The sequence below is a fragment of the Nelumbo nucifera genome, chromosome 6, assembly GCF_055504915.1.
Source record: "Nelumbo nucifera cultivar China Antique chromosome 6, China Antique-T2T, whole genome shotgun sequence".
Lineage (NCBI taxonomy): Eukaryota > Viridiplantae > Streptophyta > Magnoliopsida > Proteales > Nelumbonaceae > Nelumbo > Nelumbo nucifera.
The window spans coordinates 60,342,766-60,363,484 of NC_142654.1; the positions used below are offsets into that span (position 1 = coordinate 60,342,766).

General features: G+C 39.4%; 1 protein-coding gene across 1 annotated transcript; it reads left to right on the forward strand.

Moving 5' to 3' along the window:
• Positions 1 to 332: 332 nt before the first annotated feature.
• On the forward strand, positions 333 to 14,856 carry LOC104604249 (E3 ubiquitin-protein ligase UPL3-like). Its single transcript, XM_010268520.3, has 17 exons — positions 333 to 1,690; positions 2,004 to 2,114; positions 2,257 to 2,373; positions 2,477 to 2,647; positions 2,719 to 2,880; positions 6,638 to 6,886; positions 7,000 to 7,121; positions 7,250 to 8,678; positions 9,656 to 9,748; positions 10,840 to 12,426; positions 12,539 to 12,757; positions 12,846 to 12,950; positions 13,380 to 13,460; positions 13,543 to 13,611; positions 13,719 to 13,847; positions 13,941 to 14,063; positions 14,190 to 14,856. The coding sequence occupies exons 1-17, from the start codon at positions 812 to 814 to the stop codon at positions 14,253 to 14,255; spliced, it is 5,712 nt and encodes a 1,903-aa protein (XP_010266822.2). The 5' UTR covers positions 333 to 811; the 3' UTR covers positions 14,256 to 14,856.
• The last annotated feature ends 5,863 nt before the right edge of the window (positions 14,857 to 20,719 follow it).

Below are 20,719 nucleotides of genomic sequence, written 5' to 3' on the forward strand. Positions count from 1 at the left end.
TAATGTTGAGTGAAAGTTATAGGAAGTTTGACAAAAATTGTTAAGAACTTTCCCTTAACTTTCTATTTTACTTTTATTTTCTTCCAAACCAAACATAAGCCCTTTTTTTTCTCTGTCCCGATAATACTTCAAATTGCTCATTGCAAATTGCAATGGAGGGTAATCGGGTATCTTGGACTTATAAATAAAAAATGATAAAAATGGAGTTGTTAAGCAAGCACGTATGTATGATAAGGGTTGTTTGTACCAATTTCAGAAAATATGGAGGAGTTTAAGCCCATTTTAAAACATACAGGGGAAGTTTAAGTAATATTTCTAAAATATAGTAAGGCACAGAAAAGCATATGCCGATAAAGACGGGCGAAAGGAAAAGCCTTCACCGCCATGGAAATTTACAGGGTTTCTTCGATTTATTCTAGGGTTTCTTTTTTCCAAACCAAAGCATTCTGAAACTCTTCTCTACAACTTTTTATAGTCGTAATAACTGTGTCTCAATCGCGAAATTTACACTTGGGGGGCTTAAGCTCTCTCCTTAATTCCCGTAGTTCTGATTTAATTGAAACATCGCCGGCGAAAAGATTTTCCGAGAATTTCTGATTGCAGAAGGGCTGATTAACATTGGTTATAGGGGTTTCGGTTTTTCTTGTTTTCTTGAAAGGCATAGTTAATTATTTCTTGGTCAGTCTGATTTGATAAAGCTAGGGTTTTTCTGTTTGAGACTGGTGATTAGGATATGCCAGAGTTTGGTGGATCGGGGAAAGCTTGATTGCCGCCGAAGGCGTGCGGCTTCTCGTACTGAGGGGGGTTTTGTATGGAAACGCGGAGCCGGAAGCGGGCGGAGGCCTCCTCAGCAGCCCCTTCATCTCAGCCTACCACCCGTTCGAGCAAGAGAGCTCGTGTATCTGCTGCAGCGTCATTGTCCGTTCCCTCCATTTCGTCAATCTCCACTCGTTCCCGCCAGAATTCACGGTCCCAAGAGTCATTGGCATCGGCTGCTCCAATGGATTCCAACATAGAATCTTCTGGTTCTGCTGCCCGCCGCGAATCATCCGGCCGCCGTGGTAGGAACCAGGGTTCAGAGAGAGACAAAGATTCGGATAAAGGGAAAGAAAAGGAGACTGAAATTAGGGTTAGGGACAGGGACAGGGACAGGGATAGGGATCGGGATAGTTTAGGGTTGAGTATAGATGGTGGTGGCGGTGGGATTGATGATGATAATGATAGTGAGGGTGGTGTTGGAATTTTGCACCAGAATCTGACTTCTGCGAGCAGCGCTCTCCAAGGCCTTCTTCGGAAACTTGGGGCTGGGTTGGACGATCTTCTGCCTTCTTCTGCTGTTGTAGCAACATCATCCTCTCATCAGAGCGGGCGGCTTAAGAAGATACTTTCTGGTTTGCGTGCGGATGGAGAAGAAGGGCGTCAGGTTGAGGCCTTAACTCAGCTCTGTGAGATGCTCTCTATTGGGACCGAGGAGTCGCTTAGCACATTCTCTGTTGACTCATTTGTGCCTGTTCTTGTTGGGCTTCTTAACCACGAGAGTAATGCTGATATTATGCTGCTAGCTGCCAGGGCGCTTACCCATCTTTGTGACGTTCTACCATCGTCCTGTGCTGCTGTTGTTCACTATGGTGCTGTTTCGTGCTTCTGTGCACGGCTGCTTACCATCGAGTACATGGACTTGGCTGAACAGGTTCCATATTTTCTTCATTCAACATCCTTTTTTAGATAACATCCCTTCTTCCTTGCTTCTCAGATGTATTTGGTATTGGTGCAGAGAAATGCACATTCATATATTCAAGCAAATCCATAAAGTAGAAAAGGAAAAACAAAAAGTCGATTTTCAGATCCCAATAGTAGCAGTAGAATTTTCTTTAGGGCATCAAATATGGTTTAGAAAGAAAACTTAATTATTTGTCTTCTTTGGGAACTATTGTTCATTTAAATCTGTCACTCGTTCATTGAGATCCGATAATTTAATGCTTTCTTTATTTCAATGCACGCAGTCTCTTCAAGCTCTTAAGAAGATTTCCCAGGAACACCCAACTGCTTGCTTGCGAGCAGGTGCACTTATGGCAGTGCTATCGTATCTTGACTTCTTCTCTACAGGAGTTCAGGTGGTCCATCCATTAAATTAATGTTCACCATCAATGTTGTTCAACAACAGCGAAATTTTCTTGTTTTGTTGTTGGAAACTGAACCAATGATGTGTATTTTTGTTTGATTGTTCTTTCTGTGTTTGTGTGTCCCGTGTTCCAGAGGGTTGCATTATCTACTGCTGCAAATATGTGCAAGAAACTTCCATCAGATGCAGCTGACTTTGTGATGGAAGCTGTACCTCTTCTTACAAACCTTCTTCAGTATCATGATTCAAAGGTAAGATCGTCATGTCCAAAATTATGATTTTAGCAGTAAGATTTTCGTCTCCAGGTGGTTGCCTCTCCCTCTAATGAACTGTCTTGTGTTTATTATTCTTCAGGTTTTGGAGCATGCTTCTGTCTGCTTGACTCGAATTGCGGAGGCATTTGCCTCATCTCCAGATAAATTAGATGAACTGTGCAATCATGGACTGGTAGCACAAACTGCTTCTCTTGTTTCTATCAGTAATTCTGGAGGCGGGCAAGCATCCCTAAGCACATCTACTTACACGGTATTTTCAAGTCTATATTTTTAGGTTAAATGCTTATGTTAGGGACCCTATTTAAAATATCTGCTGTGCAGGGTTTAATCCGCCTTCTTTCAACATGTGCAAGTGGGTCTCCATTGTGTGCCAAAACTCTGCTTCTCCTTGGTATCAGTGGCATTCTGAAAGATATTCTTTCTGGGTCCGGTCTAGTTGCAAGCATTTCTGTTTCACCTGCTTTAACCAGGCCACCAGAGCAGGTATTTGGTGCTTCTCTAGGTAGTTCATGTTGCCATGTGGGATAGGTGGTTTCCGTGTTGGCATGAGTTACCAATAACTATGATAAAATACCACTGCTTGTATAACTACTTTTTGTGCATTTAAAATTTATTCTTTTATGTCATTGGTTATTTCTCACCTAGGAAAGAATGTGCAACAAAGTCTGTTCCAGATTCCAACTTGGAGTGTATGGTGCTTTGTAATGTAGTATGTTAAATGTGCATGTGAGTTTGGTAAGAATGCCAATGTGATAGTCATTAATCAATTTGATGTGAACAATTCTTACAGGTTAAAGATGAATATTTGAGCATATCGATCAGTCTGATTTTTTTGACTAGTCATTCAATCGATTGATTTCATGAGTCGACTATTTTTTTCCTGCTTCTTTATCTTTTGTACAATATAATCTTGGGGAACCTTTACTCTGCTATTGTTTGGTCAGAATTTTAACTTTCTGTATGCTAGAAATGTCCACAGCTTTATTCAAGTGAGAAAACAAGCTGAATACATCCAGTCCAGTTGCTTCACCATAAGAGTTAAAATTCTGTTTCAATATGAGACTTGAAAACGTTCATGCCTAATACTTAAGTGCATACAGGGTAATATTTGATTGATTAATTAATTGAGATCCTATGTGCAAGCTTTTTGGGCCAGTTGTATGATTCCTATTCTGTTATTTTGCTCTATTCTGCATTTTTTGTTGATTAATTTTGTTCCATAGCATATGCTACATTGTTTTGGTCCTTTTGGAGTCCTGAAATACCACCAAATTATTCTTCATTGATGGATTCATTGGTCCACTATGCTCTTGAAGTTTGGATGTGACATGTGAACGTGAACCATCTTATTTCAAAGATGATAGAAGACTGATGTAGACCTTCATTCCAGATACACTCATACACAATTCCTAGCAAGAGGATACCCTACACGGCTACACCACCGCCTGTTGCTCACTTCTAGCCTCCAACAATCCACTACTAGCTTGTTGATTACTCGAAAGTCAGTAGAATATTGGTTTATAATCTACTCCAGATATACAATTCCCAGAACCTCCACATTGTTATCCTAGCTTCATGCTCACTACCCTCCAAACTACCTTCTCTAATATGAGTTGCTGCTTGTCATGTATCATGGCAATTAGCATCTGTCCAACCAACCGGTAATTTGATTATTGTTGTCTATCATGAGAGAGTCAAACAAAAAAGGGAAAAAATCCTTAGCCCTAGAACAAGGCCAACCTTTGTTAGATGGAAAAGCCGTTATGAGTGCCCTACCTTTTCCATTTTTAAACAACTTCCCATTCCACAAGAGAGAAGGTTTTTGTGAGACCGGCTAAAATGTAGCTTGATAACCTTTTATTTTGATGAGTTAAATTGTTTATATGAGGGGCCATTGCTTGGTGCATGGTAAAATCTTGGGCTGACAATAGTCAAAATGTGCACATCTGACTGAGAGTGGCCATTGCATGCAAAAAATGCTGGTTGATTAGGTGCATATCTGGTTTACCCTTCTCAAGACCCTGGACATCTAATGCCAGCATTGGGTAATGGTCCTCTAAGTGAAAGTTTTGTATTACTTAAGAAACAAAGAAAGGAACAATGAACAAAAGGCCCTGAGTACAGGGCGTATGTATGAAGTATGTAATATATATTATAATCTTAGTGACTGATGTTACATGGAGAAAAGTGTCTGACAAAGGAGGTGTGAGACTTGACAAACCTGAAAAAGTGGACATTTTTTTGGTAAAAAATGGATATTAGTACAATGTTTATAACTTCATATAGTTAAGGCTTTTTAATAACATTTTCATTTTTATATGAAAATGGAGTGCTTGTTGTAACAGAAAAGAAATTAAAAAGCATATATGAATCAGACATAGTTGGGATAAGACATGGATGATGATGGTGATGATATGCATGCAAACATAAATAAGCAATTAAGGCAATTTATAATTGATCATACTTGGTTGTCATTTACAAATTCACAATTTCTGTCCAAAATTAGTACCAAATCTTTGAGATTTCTTAGTTGCATATTACAATTCAGACAAGAGAAGACTCCCTTTAATCTTTGTGCTTGTAAATATGTCTCACATGGGTGCAATGTTTACCTTGCATCGTCCATGTAACATAGCTCATTAAGGAGGATGGTGACACATTTTGGAGTTTATCTTATTGTATATTATGGTAGCACTATTCTTGATGATTAAGTGAATCAAGTTGCCTCTGTGATCCTCAAGAGCACTGAGGTGAAGAGATTAAAGCTTCCCCTGTCTTGGATATTATTGCATTCACAACCAAGAAAGTGAGTGCAAGTACAAGTTCTTGGTGCTGAAAGTATTTTCCAATAATGAAAATGAATTCGGGTAAAAGCTCTTGGTGCTGAAGTCAAGGACCAAAGGCAGTGCAAGCCAATGCTGTTATGCTATCTCAAAACCTAACTCAATGAGATGCTAATTATGGTTGCCAAAGGTTGTGCTAGTGACAAATGATTACCAATGAAGAATCATAATACAATACTTTACCTTTTCTCAAAGAAAGAAAAAGAAAGATTATCCGTGTCACCAAGTGCTTCTTGACCAATCTACCTTCCAGTCATTGTTAATTTATTCTCTCTATTACAAGTCCTTGAACATCCATGACAACTGGTATGTGGAGGCCTTTGCAATAACAACAAAAAACTTGTCCTCAATGAATTGCTTGAACCATCTGGACCCAAGTGTCATATTAGAACACAGGTTCTTAATGAACATCCATTAAAGTTTTACTTTATGATATTTCTTAACATGTAGATGGAACACTTTGAATGGGGGGCACTAGGACCAGGAGCAAGGGGTGGGGGTGGTCTTCAGCGATAAGGTCTTTTATTTGTTTGTAATGTTTGTCAGCATTTTGCTGTATTGCATTGTTTGTTTCTGTTAGGGTCCCCAACTGTAGGGGTACATTCCTTATGATCCTAAGAAAGCTCTTTTGACATCTAGTACTGATTCACTAGGTAGAGTGCAGAACTGTGTATCGAGTATATTTTTTCATGCTTGAAAGGTGATAAATTCTTGCTTTAATCAATGATGATGCTTATTTCTGGCCAAAGTGGGACTACAATGTCTCTATAAGCTTAGTTGTTCAGATCTCCAAATTCATTCTCCATTCTTAGAAGTGCCACTTGTATGACAGCCATGGTGAATGAGTTGTTTAGGAATCTTGAATCAACTGGCAAACAGAGGGAGGGAGAGATGGAGTAGGAGAAATAGCTTTTGGGAACATCATTGCATTTTCTTATTGATGTTCTTTCTCTGTGAATTGAGCACTTCCAGTCGGGTCCTTAGCCTACTCTTGCCAGTCAGTTATAGACATCTCACTTGACACCTGCTCCTTCAGGTGTTTCTTCTCTTAATCTGCTCTCTATTTGATGCTTTTTCATGATCTGAAGCTTATAGAATGTTTGTTTAAGAAATCAAAATAAAGGTGGTCTAGAAGATGCACTTAAAGGTTGTTACATACTATTATTCTTTCTTTAACACATTAATGACTTTAAATGACTTTCGCATTGCATTATTGTGTGTTATGAGAAAAAATATTCATGCATTTCAATTTTATAGTATCTATGAGAAAACCTTAAATGTATCTTAACTTGTACTCACCTCTAAGAAAAAAGTGGGGCAAACTAGTTTTACTGACCTGGCGGGCACTTTTATTTTTTGATGATATCTGATTTGGGGGATTACATTTCATTGCTTAGATATTTGAGATTGTGAACCTTGCGGATGAGCTTCTTCCCCCACTGCCTCAAGGAACCATTTCCCTCCCAACCAGCTCAAATTATCTAGTGAAAGGCTCTGCTGGAAAGAAATCTCCTGCCAGTAGTTCTGGGAAGCAAGAAGATGCAAATGGAACTGTCAATGAGGTTTCAGTCCGTGAGAGGTTATTGCATGATCAACCTGAGCTCCTGCAGCAATTTGGAATGGATCTTCTTCCTGTTCTGATACAGGTTAGTTGCTCCAAGGGTTTTATTTTGTGCTAAGAGGCTTTAACCTGCCCCTTCAATTAAATAGATAATAGGGTTCATACTTTTTATTATTTTACTCCCCTTTTGCTGAGCAGATCTATGGATCTAGTGTGAATGGTCCAGTTCGCCACAAATGTTTGTCGGTTATTGGAAAACTGATGTATTTTAGCACAGCAGATATGATTCAGTCTTTACTAAGTGTAACAAACATATCAAGGTACTTGCATTATTTTACTCTTTCTTGTATTGATTTATGCTTTGTGCAAATATTATTCAGTGTGTATTTTTTTTTTCATGCATATTTAAGAAGTTTATTTTTTGGTTATCTATTGTTTGATCTCCCAGTTTCTTAGCTGGTGTTTTAGCGTGGAAAGATCCACAAGTATTGATTCCTGCCCTTCAGATAGCCGAGATTCTTATGGAAAAGCTTCCTGAAACATTTTCTAAGATGTTTGTGAGAGAGGGGGTGGTTCATGCTGTTGATACACTTATATCAACTGATTCTTCAAATACAGCTACTGTCCAATCATCTTCTGTTGAAAAAGATCATGATTCTGTACCTGGAACATCATCACGTTCCAGGCGCTATCGGCGACGCAGTGGTTGTTCAAATGCAGATGTAAATTCCTTGGAAGAATCAAAAAGTGTTATACCTGGCAGTGTTGGTTCACCGCCAGCATCAGTAGAAATCCCAACTGTTAACTCTAGTCTTCGCACAACCGTAAGTGCTTGTGCAAAAGCTTTTAAAGATAAATATTTTTCGGCAGATAGCAAGGCAGCTGAAGTCGGTGTAACTGATGACCTTCTATGCTTGAAAAACCTATGCTCGAAGTTGAATGCTTGTGTTGATGATCAAAAGACTAAATCAAAGGGTAAATCAAAGGCTTCTGGCCCTCGCATAGCTGACCTTTCAGCTAATACAGAGGAACACTTGATTGGAGTGATATCTGAGATGCTAGCAGAACTGAGTAAAGGAGATGGTGTTTCCACATTTGAGTTCATTGGTAGTGGAGTTGTTGCAGCTTTGCTGAACTACTTTTCTTGTGGAACCTTTTCCAGGGAGAGAATATCAGAAGCTAATCTGCCTAGGTTTCGACAACAAGCACTTAAAAGATTCAAGTCTTTTATTTCTGTTGCTCTTCCTGCTGGTGTTAATGAAGGGAATGAAGCTCCTATGACTGTCTTGGTTCAGAAGCTTCAAAATTCCCTATCTTCTTTGGAGCGTTTTCCAGTTGTACTGAGCCATTCCTCTAGGTCATCCAGTGGAAGTGCACGTCTCTCATCAGGGCTGAGTGCATTGGCTCAGCCATTCAAGCTACGTCTTTGTAGAGCTCAAGGAGACAAATCTCTTCGTGATTATTCGTCAAACATTGTGTTGATTGATCCCCTTGCAAGTTTAGCTGCTGTAGAAGAATTTCTTTGGCCAAGAGTTCAGCGAGGTGAACCTGCACAGAAACCCTTGGCATCTTCAGGAAATTCTGAGCCTGGTACTACACCTGCAGGAGCTGGTGCTTCATCACCATCTACATCTACACCTTCTTCCACTCGTCGCCATTCCACCAGATCCAGATCATCGGTGACTATTGGAGGTGCACCTAGGAAGGACCAGGCTCAAGATAGTAATGCAAGCTCTTCAAAAGGAAAGGGCAAGGCTGTTCTGAAATCTGCTCCAGATGAGACAAGAGGACCTCAAACAAGAAATGCTGCACGCAGAAGAGCAGCTTCAGACAAAGATGCCCAAATGAAACCTGCCCATGAGGACTCTAGCTCTGAGGTATGACTATAGTAACTCAAATATCCAGATAATAGTTAAATATTCTGGGTGTTGTACTTGTACTTGATGTTTTGTTTCCCATAACTGTAATATCCACATCATTGTAATTGTAAGTTTTATGTGCCACTATCCTCTGGCACATGCACACATATACATATGCAGGATGGAATGTACTGTGGCTGTCTTGACTCTTGATTGTGTGCTCAAACCATGTTTAGCTCCTTTTTTTTATTCTCCTTGTATATTTCATACAATTATTCAAATGGTATCTTGTACTGACAAAAAAAGGTTTTCTTATTGCTCAATTATCGGAAAAATGCCGGGTTTTAGCTGAGCTGATGAATCTTGATAATGCCGTGTGTTATGTGGCTGTACACATTTGCTGAATGTGTCTGTAGAATTGTAGCTAGGTAGCATATGATAATAGCTTGGTTTGGATTTTTCATATCTTCCTGAGGAAAAAATTTCCACTTTTATTCCTCAAATTTTAGCTAATTTGGTAACATGTAAATCACCAAAGCATGAAGTTATTAATATGGGAGAAAAGTTGTACCAGTCATTTTTGTGAGTTTGTGTAGCACATGGGAATTGATTATTGATTGCATATTCTGGGCATTATGGAAGCATCTGCTATATTATGCACTCATTATGCATAAAGTTCTTAAGAAACTTCAGTTGCCTTGCTTTGCTGTTATCAATGCTCTGAACAAATGTTGCTGGATCCTTGCAGTAGCATACTGAGAGCTGTTTTCTTTACTTGTCTATTTTGAACATAGACTTATATTTCCCTACTGTATTTTTTTTTTTAGTTTAAAAGGTTCCACTCATGAAGATGCATACTATAATCATCTTTTATTTGTAAGAACTTTTTGTCTTAAATTGCAATTCCTGTTTTATGAATTGACCTTTACAAGAGTGATATTACTAACCTGTATTTTCTTGTAACATATCACAAAATAAATGTTTGTTTTGTGCAGGATGAGGAGTTGGATGTCTCTCCAGTTGAGATCGATGATGCATTGTTGATTGAAGAAGATCTGTCAGAAGATGATGATGATGACCAAGAAGAGGTGAATAATTTGATTTCCTCTATATTTTTGGATGATCAAAAAATAGTTTATCATGTATGAACGATTTATATGGAATTGGGGGGGGGGGTGGAGGGGCAAAATAAACCAGCGAAAGCTTTATGTGTTATCATCCTCTGCATGAAGAAGACATGTTAAATTACAAAATCTCTTCTCTCAAAAGAAATCAATAAAAATGTTACTTGCACTGTTGCTCTCTCTCTCTCTCATGACCGTCGAATCTTTCATGAGGCAATTTAGTCAGGACCACCATAAGGCCCCTTGGTGTTTGTCTTGCTGGCCCTTCTTTTTGGGCAAACTTTATATTAAAAAAATATTACTTAAAATGTTTAAAACTTAACCATAGTTTTTGCTGTTTAACTACCTTAGCTGAGAGAGTGCAGGAGAAAAAGTTAAACCATCCTCTTCTCAATGTTCTGTATATTGAAAGAAGTCAATATTTTGCAATACTTTAAGGATTAATTGTAGAATATAACATGTGCTGCTCTTTCTTTGTTAGTGAGTCTTTGTAGAGTTGAGCACTGGCATGCATTAACCAGGTTGTATTTTTACTGTTTCTCCATATTGCAATCATATTTGGGAGAATGGCGGTTCATCCCAGGGTCAGAATTTTTAGGCCCAAAGTACAGTTGGGGTAGGTGCCCACTCGGAATTGATGCCAATTCATGGGCTGGCATTGGTGTATAGAGTGGGGGTATTTGACATTTTGAATGTTTGTAGATCTGCAGTGGAATTCAGAAATCTGCATTGGGCCTGTCCGTACTCTTCCGATCATATTTTATGTGTTAAACTAAAGAAATCTAAAATAAAGAAAAACGTAGAAGGAAAAATCAGAGACAACTTTGTGGCTGTTGAGGAGATTTCTACTTGACATGGTTGAAATCAACATAGTAAAAATGAACTATAATAGGATGCACTATAGGTGAAGCTGAGGTGACTGATTTTCAGTTGAACATGTTTGGTTGTTGTGTGGGTTAATGCATGACTGGGGTGTTGGTTGGTGTAGTAAGTTACACTTTTTCTTTGATATTTCAAGTTGAAGCTAAGGTGATTGATGTTCATTTTCTTCTCAGGTGTTAAGAGATGATCCCCTTGGCATGGCAGAGAAAGTACATGACGTGAAATTGGGAGATTCAGCCGAGGATGGTGCAGCTGCCCCTGCAACCAGTGATAGCCAAACCAATCCTTCTTCTGGTTCCAGCAACAAAGCTTCCACAGTTAGGGGCATGGAGTCTTCTGATTTTAGGGGTGGAAGCTCATTTCGTTCAAAGGGTGCACTGTCATTTGCTGCGGCCGCTATGGCTGGGCTTGCATCTGCAAGTGGTAGAAGTATCAGGGGTGGCAGGGATCGACATGGACATCTTTTATCTGTTTCCTCAAATGATGCAAAATTGATATTTTCAGCGGGTGGCAAGCAACTCAACAGACATTTAACTATATATCAAGCCATCCAACGCCAGCTTGTACAGGATGAGGATGATGATGAGAGGTATACTGGCTCTGATTTTCTGCCTGGTGATGGAAACAGGCTTTGGAGTGACATTTATACCATCACGTACCAGAGGGCGGATAGGCAAAATGATAGGACTTCAGCTGGAGGTTCTGCTTCAACCACGCCATCCAAATCTGTCAAGGCCAGTTCTGCTTCCAACGCCACTTCTGAATCTTCATGGCATCAAACCTCTCTTCTGGACAGCATCTTGCAGGGGGAGCTTCCATGTGATCTAGAAAAATCTAACCCAACTTATAACATATTGGCATTGTTGCGTGTATTGGAGGGTTTGAATCAGCTTGCACCTCGTTTACGAATCTTGGCATTATCAGATATTTTCTCAGAGGGGAAAATTTCTAGTGTGGAATTGAGTTCAGCTGGTGCCAAGGTTCCTTACGAGGAGTTCATCAATGGCAAGCTCACTCCTAAATTGGTTCGGCAGATCCAGGATGCCCTGGCACTGTGTAGTGGTAGTCTTCCTTCATGGTGCTACCAATTGACCAAAGCTTGCCCATTCTTGTTTCCTTTTGAAACTAGGAGACAATTTTTCTATTCTACTGCTTTTGGGCTGTCTCGTGCGTTGCATCGACTGCAGCAGCAACAGGGTGCTGATGGTCATGGCTCAACAAATGAGAGAGAGGTGCGTGTTGGGAGATTACAGCGCCAGAAGGTCCGTGTCTCAAGAAACCGTATCTTGGATTCTGCAGCAAAAGTTATGGAGATGTATTGTAGTCAAAAGGCTGTCCTAGAAGTAGAATATTTTGGTGAGGTTGGCACAGGGTTAGGTCCCACACTTGAGTTTTACACTCTTTTAAGTCATGACCTGCAAAAGGTTAGCCTTGGAATGTGGAGGTCTAATGCTTCAGCAGATAAGCCAGCAATGGAAGTAGATGCAGATGAACAGAAAAACAGAAAAGCTGATGATACTTCAGACGAAAAGAAACTTGAATTGGACTCTGCTGCAGGTGACAGAGATCTTATACATGCTCCTCTTGGGTTGTTCCCTCGCCCATGGCCTCCTAAGACAGATGCTTCTGAGGGTAGCCAATTATCTAAAGTGATAGAATATTTTCGGCTTCTTGGACGAGTGATGGCAAAAGCACTTCAAGATGGACGGCTTCTTGACCTTCCATTATCAACAGCATTTTACAAGTTTGTGCTTGGTCAAGTAAGTTGAACTGCTGAGTTATTATTCAGTGATAGGGGAATTTGTTTTTCAAAGTTATTGTGTTTTTTCCTGTTGAATTTCGAAGTGTTTTAGTATCCTAGTCTATATGCAGGAGCTTGATTTGCATGATATTCTTTCATTTGATGCCGAGTTTGGGAGAATACTACAAGAATTGCAAGTCCTTGTTTCCCGGAAGCAGTATCTAGAAGCAATGGGTTGTAGTGATCAAATTGCAGATTTACGTTTCCGTGGCACTCCAATTGAAGATCTTTGTCTGGATTTTACACTTCCTGGTTATCCAGATTATGTATTAAAACCAGGGGAGGAAAATGTATTGTTGTTTTTTCTTGGAAAGTACCTCTTTTTTTCAGTTCATTATGCCTCTGCATTGGTCCTGAAGTCTGAAATTGTCTTGATAGGTGGATATTAATAACTTGGAGGAGTATATATCCTTGGTAGTTGATGCAACTGTCAAGACTGGAATTGTACGACAAATGGAAGCTTTCAGAGCAGGGTTTAATCAGGCAAGCGACTTTTTTCTGAACAGATTTGTTTGAAATAATATGCTTGTGGTACATGCCCATTCCATTTTTCTAAATGGGGCACTCCAATTGATGGCTGAGTACTTGAAATAGCACTTTATATTAGTTTTTATTGTTGTAAACAGGGGCATCTTTGTCTGTCTTGGTATGATGTGCCCGAACATTGAAATAGGATATATCATTATGACTAGTAGCCTTGAGCCATATCTTATAGTTGGATCTGCTGCTGTTTTCATGTTTAAGTTTGGGTGCAGTATTTGTTTCTAGGTTTGAGTGCTCTCAATGTACTGTCACTGTTCCATTTCTTAGTTTTGTGATGGCTATAGGAAATAAACCTTCCTTATTTATAGATTTGCTTATTTGGCTTATTTTCTTGTTTATGACCTAGATGTTGTTGTCTGAGACATGCAGGTCTTTGACATTTCGTCTCTGCAAATATTTTCTCCTGATGAATTGGACCACTTGCTATGTGGCCGTAGAGAGTTGTGGGAGGTAATTTATTGTTAATGTGGTTCTTGAAAGCTATGTCATGATTGTAGCTCTTCTTGTGATTTTAACTTTTTAATTTATGCAGGCTGAGACTCTGGTTGATCATATAAAATTTGACCATGGATACACTGCCAAGAGCCCTGCAATTGTCAATGTATGCTTTTGCTTTAGATACAAGCATTGAATTTTGAAACCAAATTTATATCTATATCCAATTCTCACTTTATCCACATTGTTTCTTGTTCCCGCTGTTGTCTTTAGTTACTAGAGATAATGGGAGAATTTACACCTGAACAGCAGCGTGCCTTCTGCCAGTTTGTAACTGGTGCACCCCGGCTTCCACCTGGTGGTTTGGGCGTACTGAACCCAAAGCTGACAATTGTGAGAAAGGTAAATGCCTATCTATGTATGTATCTAATGCTGAGCTGAGTATTATAGGTTTATATGAGGTTTATTGACGTAGACATTTTGCGTCTGGCACAGCATTCTTCCACCACAACAAACACGGCATCAAATGGAACAGGGCCTTCTGAATCAGCGGATGATGACTTACCTAGTGTCATGACTTGTGCTAATTACCTCAAACTTCCTCCCTATTCAACTAAGGTCCTGCACTTCATTATCATGAGAAAGGAAAAAAGTGAATGAGAAAAAAAAAAACGTCTTTGATATTATCCTATTCCATTCTTTAATTATTGTACATGGTCTTATAGTTGATTTTTCTTTTTGCAGGAAATTATGTACAAGAAACTACTGTATGCCATCAGTGAAGGGCAAGGGTCCTTTGACTTGTCTTGAGCCTCCATGACTAACCAATCCATTGGTATATATAATTATCTTGACACCACCATTGGGGGGGTGGGGGGTGGGGGGTTGGGTTGCATTGCAGTACCATTCATGGGCTAATTTTGGTTTAGGAAGTTCAGCCCATTTTCTACTTGAAGAAGAAACATCTTCCCTGTTCCATTCCCCTCTTTTTCAAGATTTACCATGGCATGCCATGTTGTATCTCGTTGGAATGGCGGGAAGTGGTGGGTTTCTCTGCATTTTTTTTCTTATTCCCCTTTCTTCTGTTCCTGTAAATTCTCAATTCACCTTGCACCGTGGCCCACCAGCACAAGTTTTATACTTTCACCTTTTGCTTCCTTAATTAATTCTTCAATAATATAATATTAGTTCTTCATGAAGTCTGGTTCAGCTTTGACCGACTAGTACTTTTAAAATGATGTTCTGAAGGGGGAGATTCCAGGGGATCTTCCTGCCGCTATTGTTTGTAAATAAAATGAATCACCTCAGTTTTCATTTTTATGTTTTTATGTTTTTGTTATTAGTTTCTTCCCAAGCATATAAATGTATGGACATGAAAAGACTAGTTAAAAGAAATGCTTAACATTGTTTATGTCTGTGTAGACGCTTCAATTTTTGCCCTTCTGTACTTTTCGGTTTCAAGATTTAAGCCGTGGGTGTACGTGTATCGTATCGTATCGTATCCTTCATTCTCTAGGGCCTTGACTCTTGTGGGGGTGGGGGGTTTAATAATATATGCCCAGGCCAAATGTGTTGTCTTCGGTACTGCTACTTTTGCAGTTTTATCCTTTACAAAAACACCCCCTATTGTGTCTGCAACCGCTCTACTTATCTCTGCCCATCTCAGATGGGAGTATGACCCTTTGGACCCCTAATCCTAATGTTCATTTGACCAAATTAATTAAAAGAAAATACACTGTTGATTTTGCCCTAGGTTTTGTTTCTAAAAAGATTGATGCCATGATTTCAAGGGTTATTATTGGAATTAAAAACCTTGGGCTCGTGGAAGTTTAATTAACTAAAAGGGGTCACGTGATCATTCACCAACGAAAATACAAACATTTTGTGTTGGAAGGTGAATTAACTATAACGATTGCAAACTATAGGGTTGTTTTAATAATATATGCAAACTATATGGTAGATTTTAGTAGATGTGCCAAATTATAGGGGGTTAGGGTTAATGAACCTTTTCTTAGGAGTGATCATGCACCTATCCTTACTTCTGCCAGTGCCAGCCCATTATTGTCCATGGAACAGAAGCCACAAGTGGACATCGTCGAACAATTTTAGCTCTTTCTGGAAGAACAATATATTGGCTATTTTCCTTGTTAAATAGCTTCTAAGAGATGGAGTCCAATCCACCATCCTCTATGTCGATAATATGAAGTTATAAACATCATTAGTGCTTCTATGCGAGTTAGAGCATTTATGCATATTTGAGTCTCTCAAGGCTCACCCTTTCTACTCCCTTGAAAGAGGGCTCTTAACCATGAACCACTTGGAGATTGGTGGAAGAGCTATGCCTTAGAATCTCCAACTTGAGGATTAGACTAGCTCAACTATCCTCTACACCTTTCTAGCAGGGTTTTCAGAGATAAACAGGGGAAGTTGTTTGAGAGGAGGTAAGCCCACATTGTGATGAATCCAATTCCAATCCCATGGTCGAAAACAAGAAACCAACAATGGAGTTATGGTACCTCTTCCCCAGAAAAAGAAAATAAAAGAATAAAAAAACAGCTTTCTCACCATGAGCAATAACACTTGCCTAGAAACAAATTCTATTCAATGACCAAACATTCAACCCAGTTAAAATGGTGGTCTTAGTATATAAAACGATAAAAGAATTGTATGTACTTATAAACAGGAACTCTTATAACTTATTAGGCGTACACAAAAGTACAAGAGGATCAAAGTGATCAGATAAATGCTATCAAGCTATTTAATTTTAATTTCGATGCATCTGTATGTAGAGGAGAAACAGCAATCAGATTTCAGATGCTTTGCAAGTATGTCTCCATAAATCTGATCCGGTTTAGGGTGATCTGAATTCTAATGGTTTAAAATCGGACCAAATATGAATCCACCCTGCACTTTGGAGGTAGTTTTGGGTGGAAACAATCTCCCTTTCAACTCCGCTAAAAAGGTAGTTTTCCTTTTATTTTTTTATTAGAGATACAAAATTCAGATCACCCTTAACCAGTGCAAATACAAACAAAATAATACAAAATACAAGGTTTTACACTACATATTTGCATTTGTACTCTTATGCATGTGATGTCATATACAAACAAAAAATGACATCACCTGATAGCGGAGGCGAAATTCATTTCAAAAGACGGGACGTTTTAGTATCTATCATGAACCCTTGGGAAAGTTTGAGTCTTTTTCCCTTTTTTTTATAGATACCAGGAGTGAATCCAAATATTCAACAAATAAAAATTTTATACATAAAAAATATCTCCCATAATTCACAAGAAAATGTTTCTAAAAGTGCAATTGGATGCCTATGCTTACAGAGTGAATATAGAGTTTTTGCCTGTAGTTGGAGGAAATCCAATTGCACTGGGAGCAAAGAGCATGGATGCTTGCCCTGATCATCTGAACAAGAGACGAGATATGGAATTTCATGTCTCACTACACACCTCGTAAATTGTAAAGACCATTCAGTCGTCTAACTTAGAGTTCGGATTTGCTCCTCATACCAACCTTAAAGAAATTGGAGTTGGAGCTGTACATCTGGAGCATCTCCGTACTTGTAAATTATCATTCATTCGGAGATATTTCCAATGCACGGCTGCATTGTGCTATGATGTTAGTGTGAGGCACACCCTGTGATGAACAAATAGGGCTGTTAATGGGTCGGGTCTGACCTAACAGACCCAAATAGATTGGGTTGGTTCTGTTTTCAGGAGCATGAATCGATGGGTCAGTTTCAGTTCCTAATATATTGGCCCGATAATTATCAGTTTAGAACCAGTTCTACCTATTCTCAAATCGATTCAGACCCAATCCAAACTATATATATAATTGGATTCATTGAATCATATTTTATTGTCCCAAGAACCGAATCAATTCTATTTTGGGTCTAAAATTATACATATCCTATTAGGTCTGGTTTGATCCCAACTCTCTACTTGGACCCGTCCCAGACCCTACCCTTTGATAGCCAACGGAACAAATCTGAACTCTCTAACTTATGCTTGAAAGGGAAAAAGTACCGGAACCTCAACCCATCCCCACAAGTCAACACCCTCAAGTTCCCCAAAGAAATTTAGAGGTGAGATCAATAGCGAAAATTTTACATATCGATGTAAATCTACCTTCCTCTGTCCAACGGTTACCTCACGTCTCTTCTGTCCAGCACTGCATGTCTTCGTTCGAACCAAGAAGAGAGAACCAGTGCGACGGCGGCATCCCAAATCGGCGAGTTCCGATTCCAAAGCCCAGCTCCACTAATACTACCAATCTGCCATCCATCCACGCAGGTGCTTGGCACCGCCGGTCGGGGATTGACGGAAATGGGTTCCGACCTCTACCAATTCCGCCTTTATTCACTCGCTTTTTTCTCTCTCGCCCTTCTGGTTCACTCTGGGCTGAATCTCGACCCTTCAGATTTTGACGCTCTCTTTCTTCTCCACAAAGACTTGGGTCGTTTCAACGGTCAACGCTACTTACCAGAGAACCCGTGTTATTCGGCCGCTGGTATTTTCTGCGAAAGGAGATTCTCCGGTGACTTGCCAGTGCTCCGCATCACAAGAATTGTCTTGGAATTGCAGCAGCTCGATGGATTCCTTTCTCCTGCAATCGGTGGTCGTCTCACACAACTCAGAGAGCTCTCTCTCCCTGACAATCACCTCATTGACAAAATTCCTCGACAAATCATCGACTGCCGGAAATTGAAAATCCTAAACCTGTGAAACAACCGCTTTTCTGGCAGAATGCCATCAGAATTCTCCTCGCTTGTAAGCCTCCGATCCCTTGATCTATCTTCAGATAGCTTTTCGGGCGATCAGTCCAACAGTGAAAGCAGCGGCTGTTGCTCCGTCAAGCGAAAAGCAAGGCCGGTGTAAATTTCCAAAATCAACCGATTTTAATTTCCACCGGTCACTAAATCGGTTCATATTAAAATTTAATTTACACCTCAAAATCTCAGCAAATTCTTAGAGATTGCTGATGAGGTGTCATTGGTAATTGTTATATGGGCCATTCAACTTTAATATCCAAAAGATGTCTCTATAAGAAGCACGCCCTTACTTCATTTGTCTTATGTGGGGGCCCAATGGTATCCACTTGTTTAAAATACCGAATAAAATATTATAATAAAATTTTCAAGTTGAAAACACCACCATTCAATCAGAAATACTGCTGCAGCTGAAAACACCATTTTAAAGAAATCATAGAACCCAAAACATGAGTGGGTATGATTAGAGAGGGGTTATATACATTATTAAATTTACTTGTATTTAAATTGCCTTTTTTATTATTTTCATCTTTGTTTATTTTTATGAGCAAACCAACAATTAATCTTACATAGCTTCCAACAAATCCTGTTTATGGTTTTTCTTTCTTGTTATTTTAAGTGGTGGGATGAGCCTTGTTGCAACGATTAGGTTGATTCATTGTGACTTGAGTGACCAGGGTTTAAACCTTGAAAACAACTTCCCAGATCCCAACTAGGATTTTGCCTTCAACTTGGGCATCAAGCCAATCATTCCAACTTCTTTAGAGGTTTTCCCCCAACTATTATAGAATTTTCCTCAAGGTTGTGTTTGGTTTGAAAGAAAAGGTTGAGAAAGGTAGGAAAACCTTTACAAATCTTGTATAGGTTTCCCTACCTTTTCCTTCGAACTAAACGTAGCTTAAACTTTCATTTTAAGGATTAACATAACTCAGATCTCCCGAAATCTGAACTGCCTGCAAATCATCACGGCGTGGGTTTAGTGCTCAATTGGATGGGCTCGGAGCTGCTATGCACGAGTTGTTCCCACATCCCTACCCACGAGTAATTACAGCTGCACATTGGGAATATCTCACTTGACATTCGTGGAGAAATGTTCCCAATACATGGTGGTGATCTTTCATAGGTATTTGAATGTGGGAACAATTTGTGGGTAGCATATTTGAAGTGCAATTGGATGTTGATACTTAGAGCTCCTTATAAGTCATAACTAGAGGTGCAACTTGGGTGGGCTGGGCTAAGGTTGAGAAAATGTTAAAATTTTAATGGGCCTGGGAGTGTAAATTCATAACATAACATTGTATGAACTGATTTATGTTGCTGTCATGCTTATGCTTCATTGAGAGGTGCCAAGGCAGCATCGCAACTGTGGTCACAGCAAATGTGACTTCTCTTCAAATCCTTCTTTGCTTTGCCTATGCTACATTCATTACAATTTATGCTAACAAAATATACCCCTACCATGAATAGGATTGAATGGAAATTTGATGAATTTTTTGTTTGGTAATTAAATTTGGAATTTGACATCACTTCGGGTCCAATTCAAGATCAACGTTTAGGATTGATCTTTGGCTGGCCCTTAACTTGATCCAATCCATCTAATTTATACTCCCACTCAAACATGGTTTTGAAAATCAGACCGGATTGAATGGTTGGACCAACTGACCTGGGAAATGGTCATGAGTTTGGATCCACTTAGTTACATCAGATTAAGGTTCAAAATATCGTTATATATCAGCCCATATCGATTGGTACATATCGTATTGGGGCCTTCCTGATATACCCCTACAAAGGATGTATCGGGTCAAGCCATGATTTGAAGATAACTGAGACTTAAACTGACCCCTTTAAACCAATTTTGAAAAAAAATAAATCACAAAAAAAAGCACCTATATAAACCAATATACCCTACCGGCCTGTATCCATATTTAGAACCTTGCAGCAGACCACTGAACCTGGGTGGCTCCACCTAGCTCTGTAAACCGATTTTACATATTTCTCTCTAGGTTGGATGAACTCAGTCTGTCGGTCACAGATAAAGTATGCTGCGACAAGAAGTAAATGCTGGTTTGGTGATATTTGCTACTTTGATATTTTCATTTCTTTGTATTCAGTACATGAAGAATGCAATTTATTTGGCTTGTCATATTGTCTCCTCTTGGGCTGGGCTGCTGGCTTTTTTTTTTTCCTTTGTACTAGACTACTAATACATTGAAGCAGAGAAAGAAATAAACGGACGAGCAGTTGATCCCTCCCAGTAGACCCCTCTCAAGCATCTCTCGCTTTGCAACATTCCATAAATAAAACGGAGAAGTACGGATACATACGATGCAGAATTCTGAATTCCAGCACCCCCCCTATAAACCACATTCTGCCCGTGAATTTGGCATCAATTGTATTTTGGGGCTATAAAATTCTGATCTGGACTGATTGGTCATTCTCCCTAAATAAAATGGCGATCAACAGTCGTAATCTCATTTTCTATCCCCTTGAGTAG

What these genes read in the sequence shown, in the direction of transcription:
- LOC104604249 (XM_010268520.3), top strand. Translation starts at nt 812, where the DNA reads ATGGAAACGCGGAGCCGGAAGCGGGCGGAGGCCTCCTCAGCAGCCCCT. An exon ending in TAAGCACATCTACTTACACG is followed by an intron (nt 2,648 to 2,718) that starts GTATTTTCAAGT and finishes TCTGCTGTGCAG; the next exon opens with GGTTTAATCCGCCTTCTTTC. An exon ending in ATGAGGACTCTAGCTCTGAG is followed by an intron (nt 8,679 to 9,655) that starts GTATGACTATAG and finishes TGTTTTGTGCAG; the next exon opens with GATGAGGAGTTGGATGTCTC.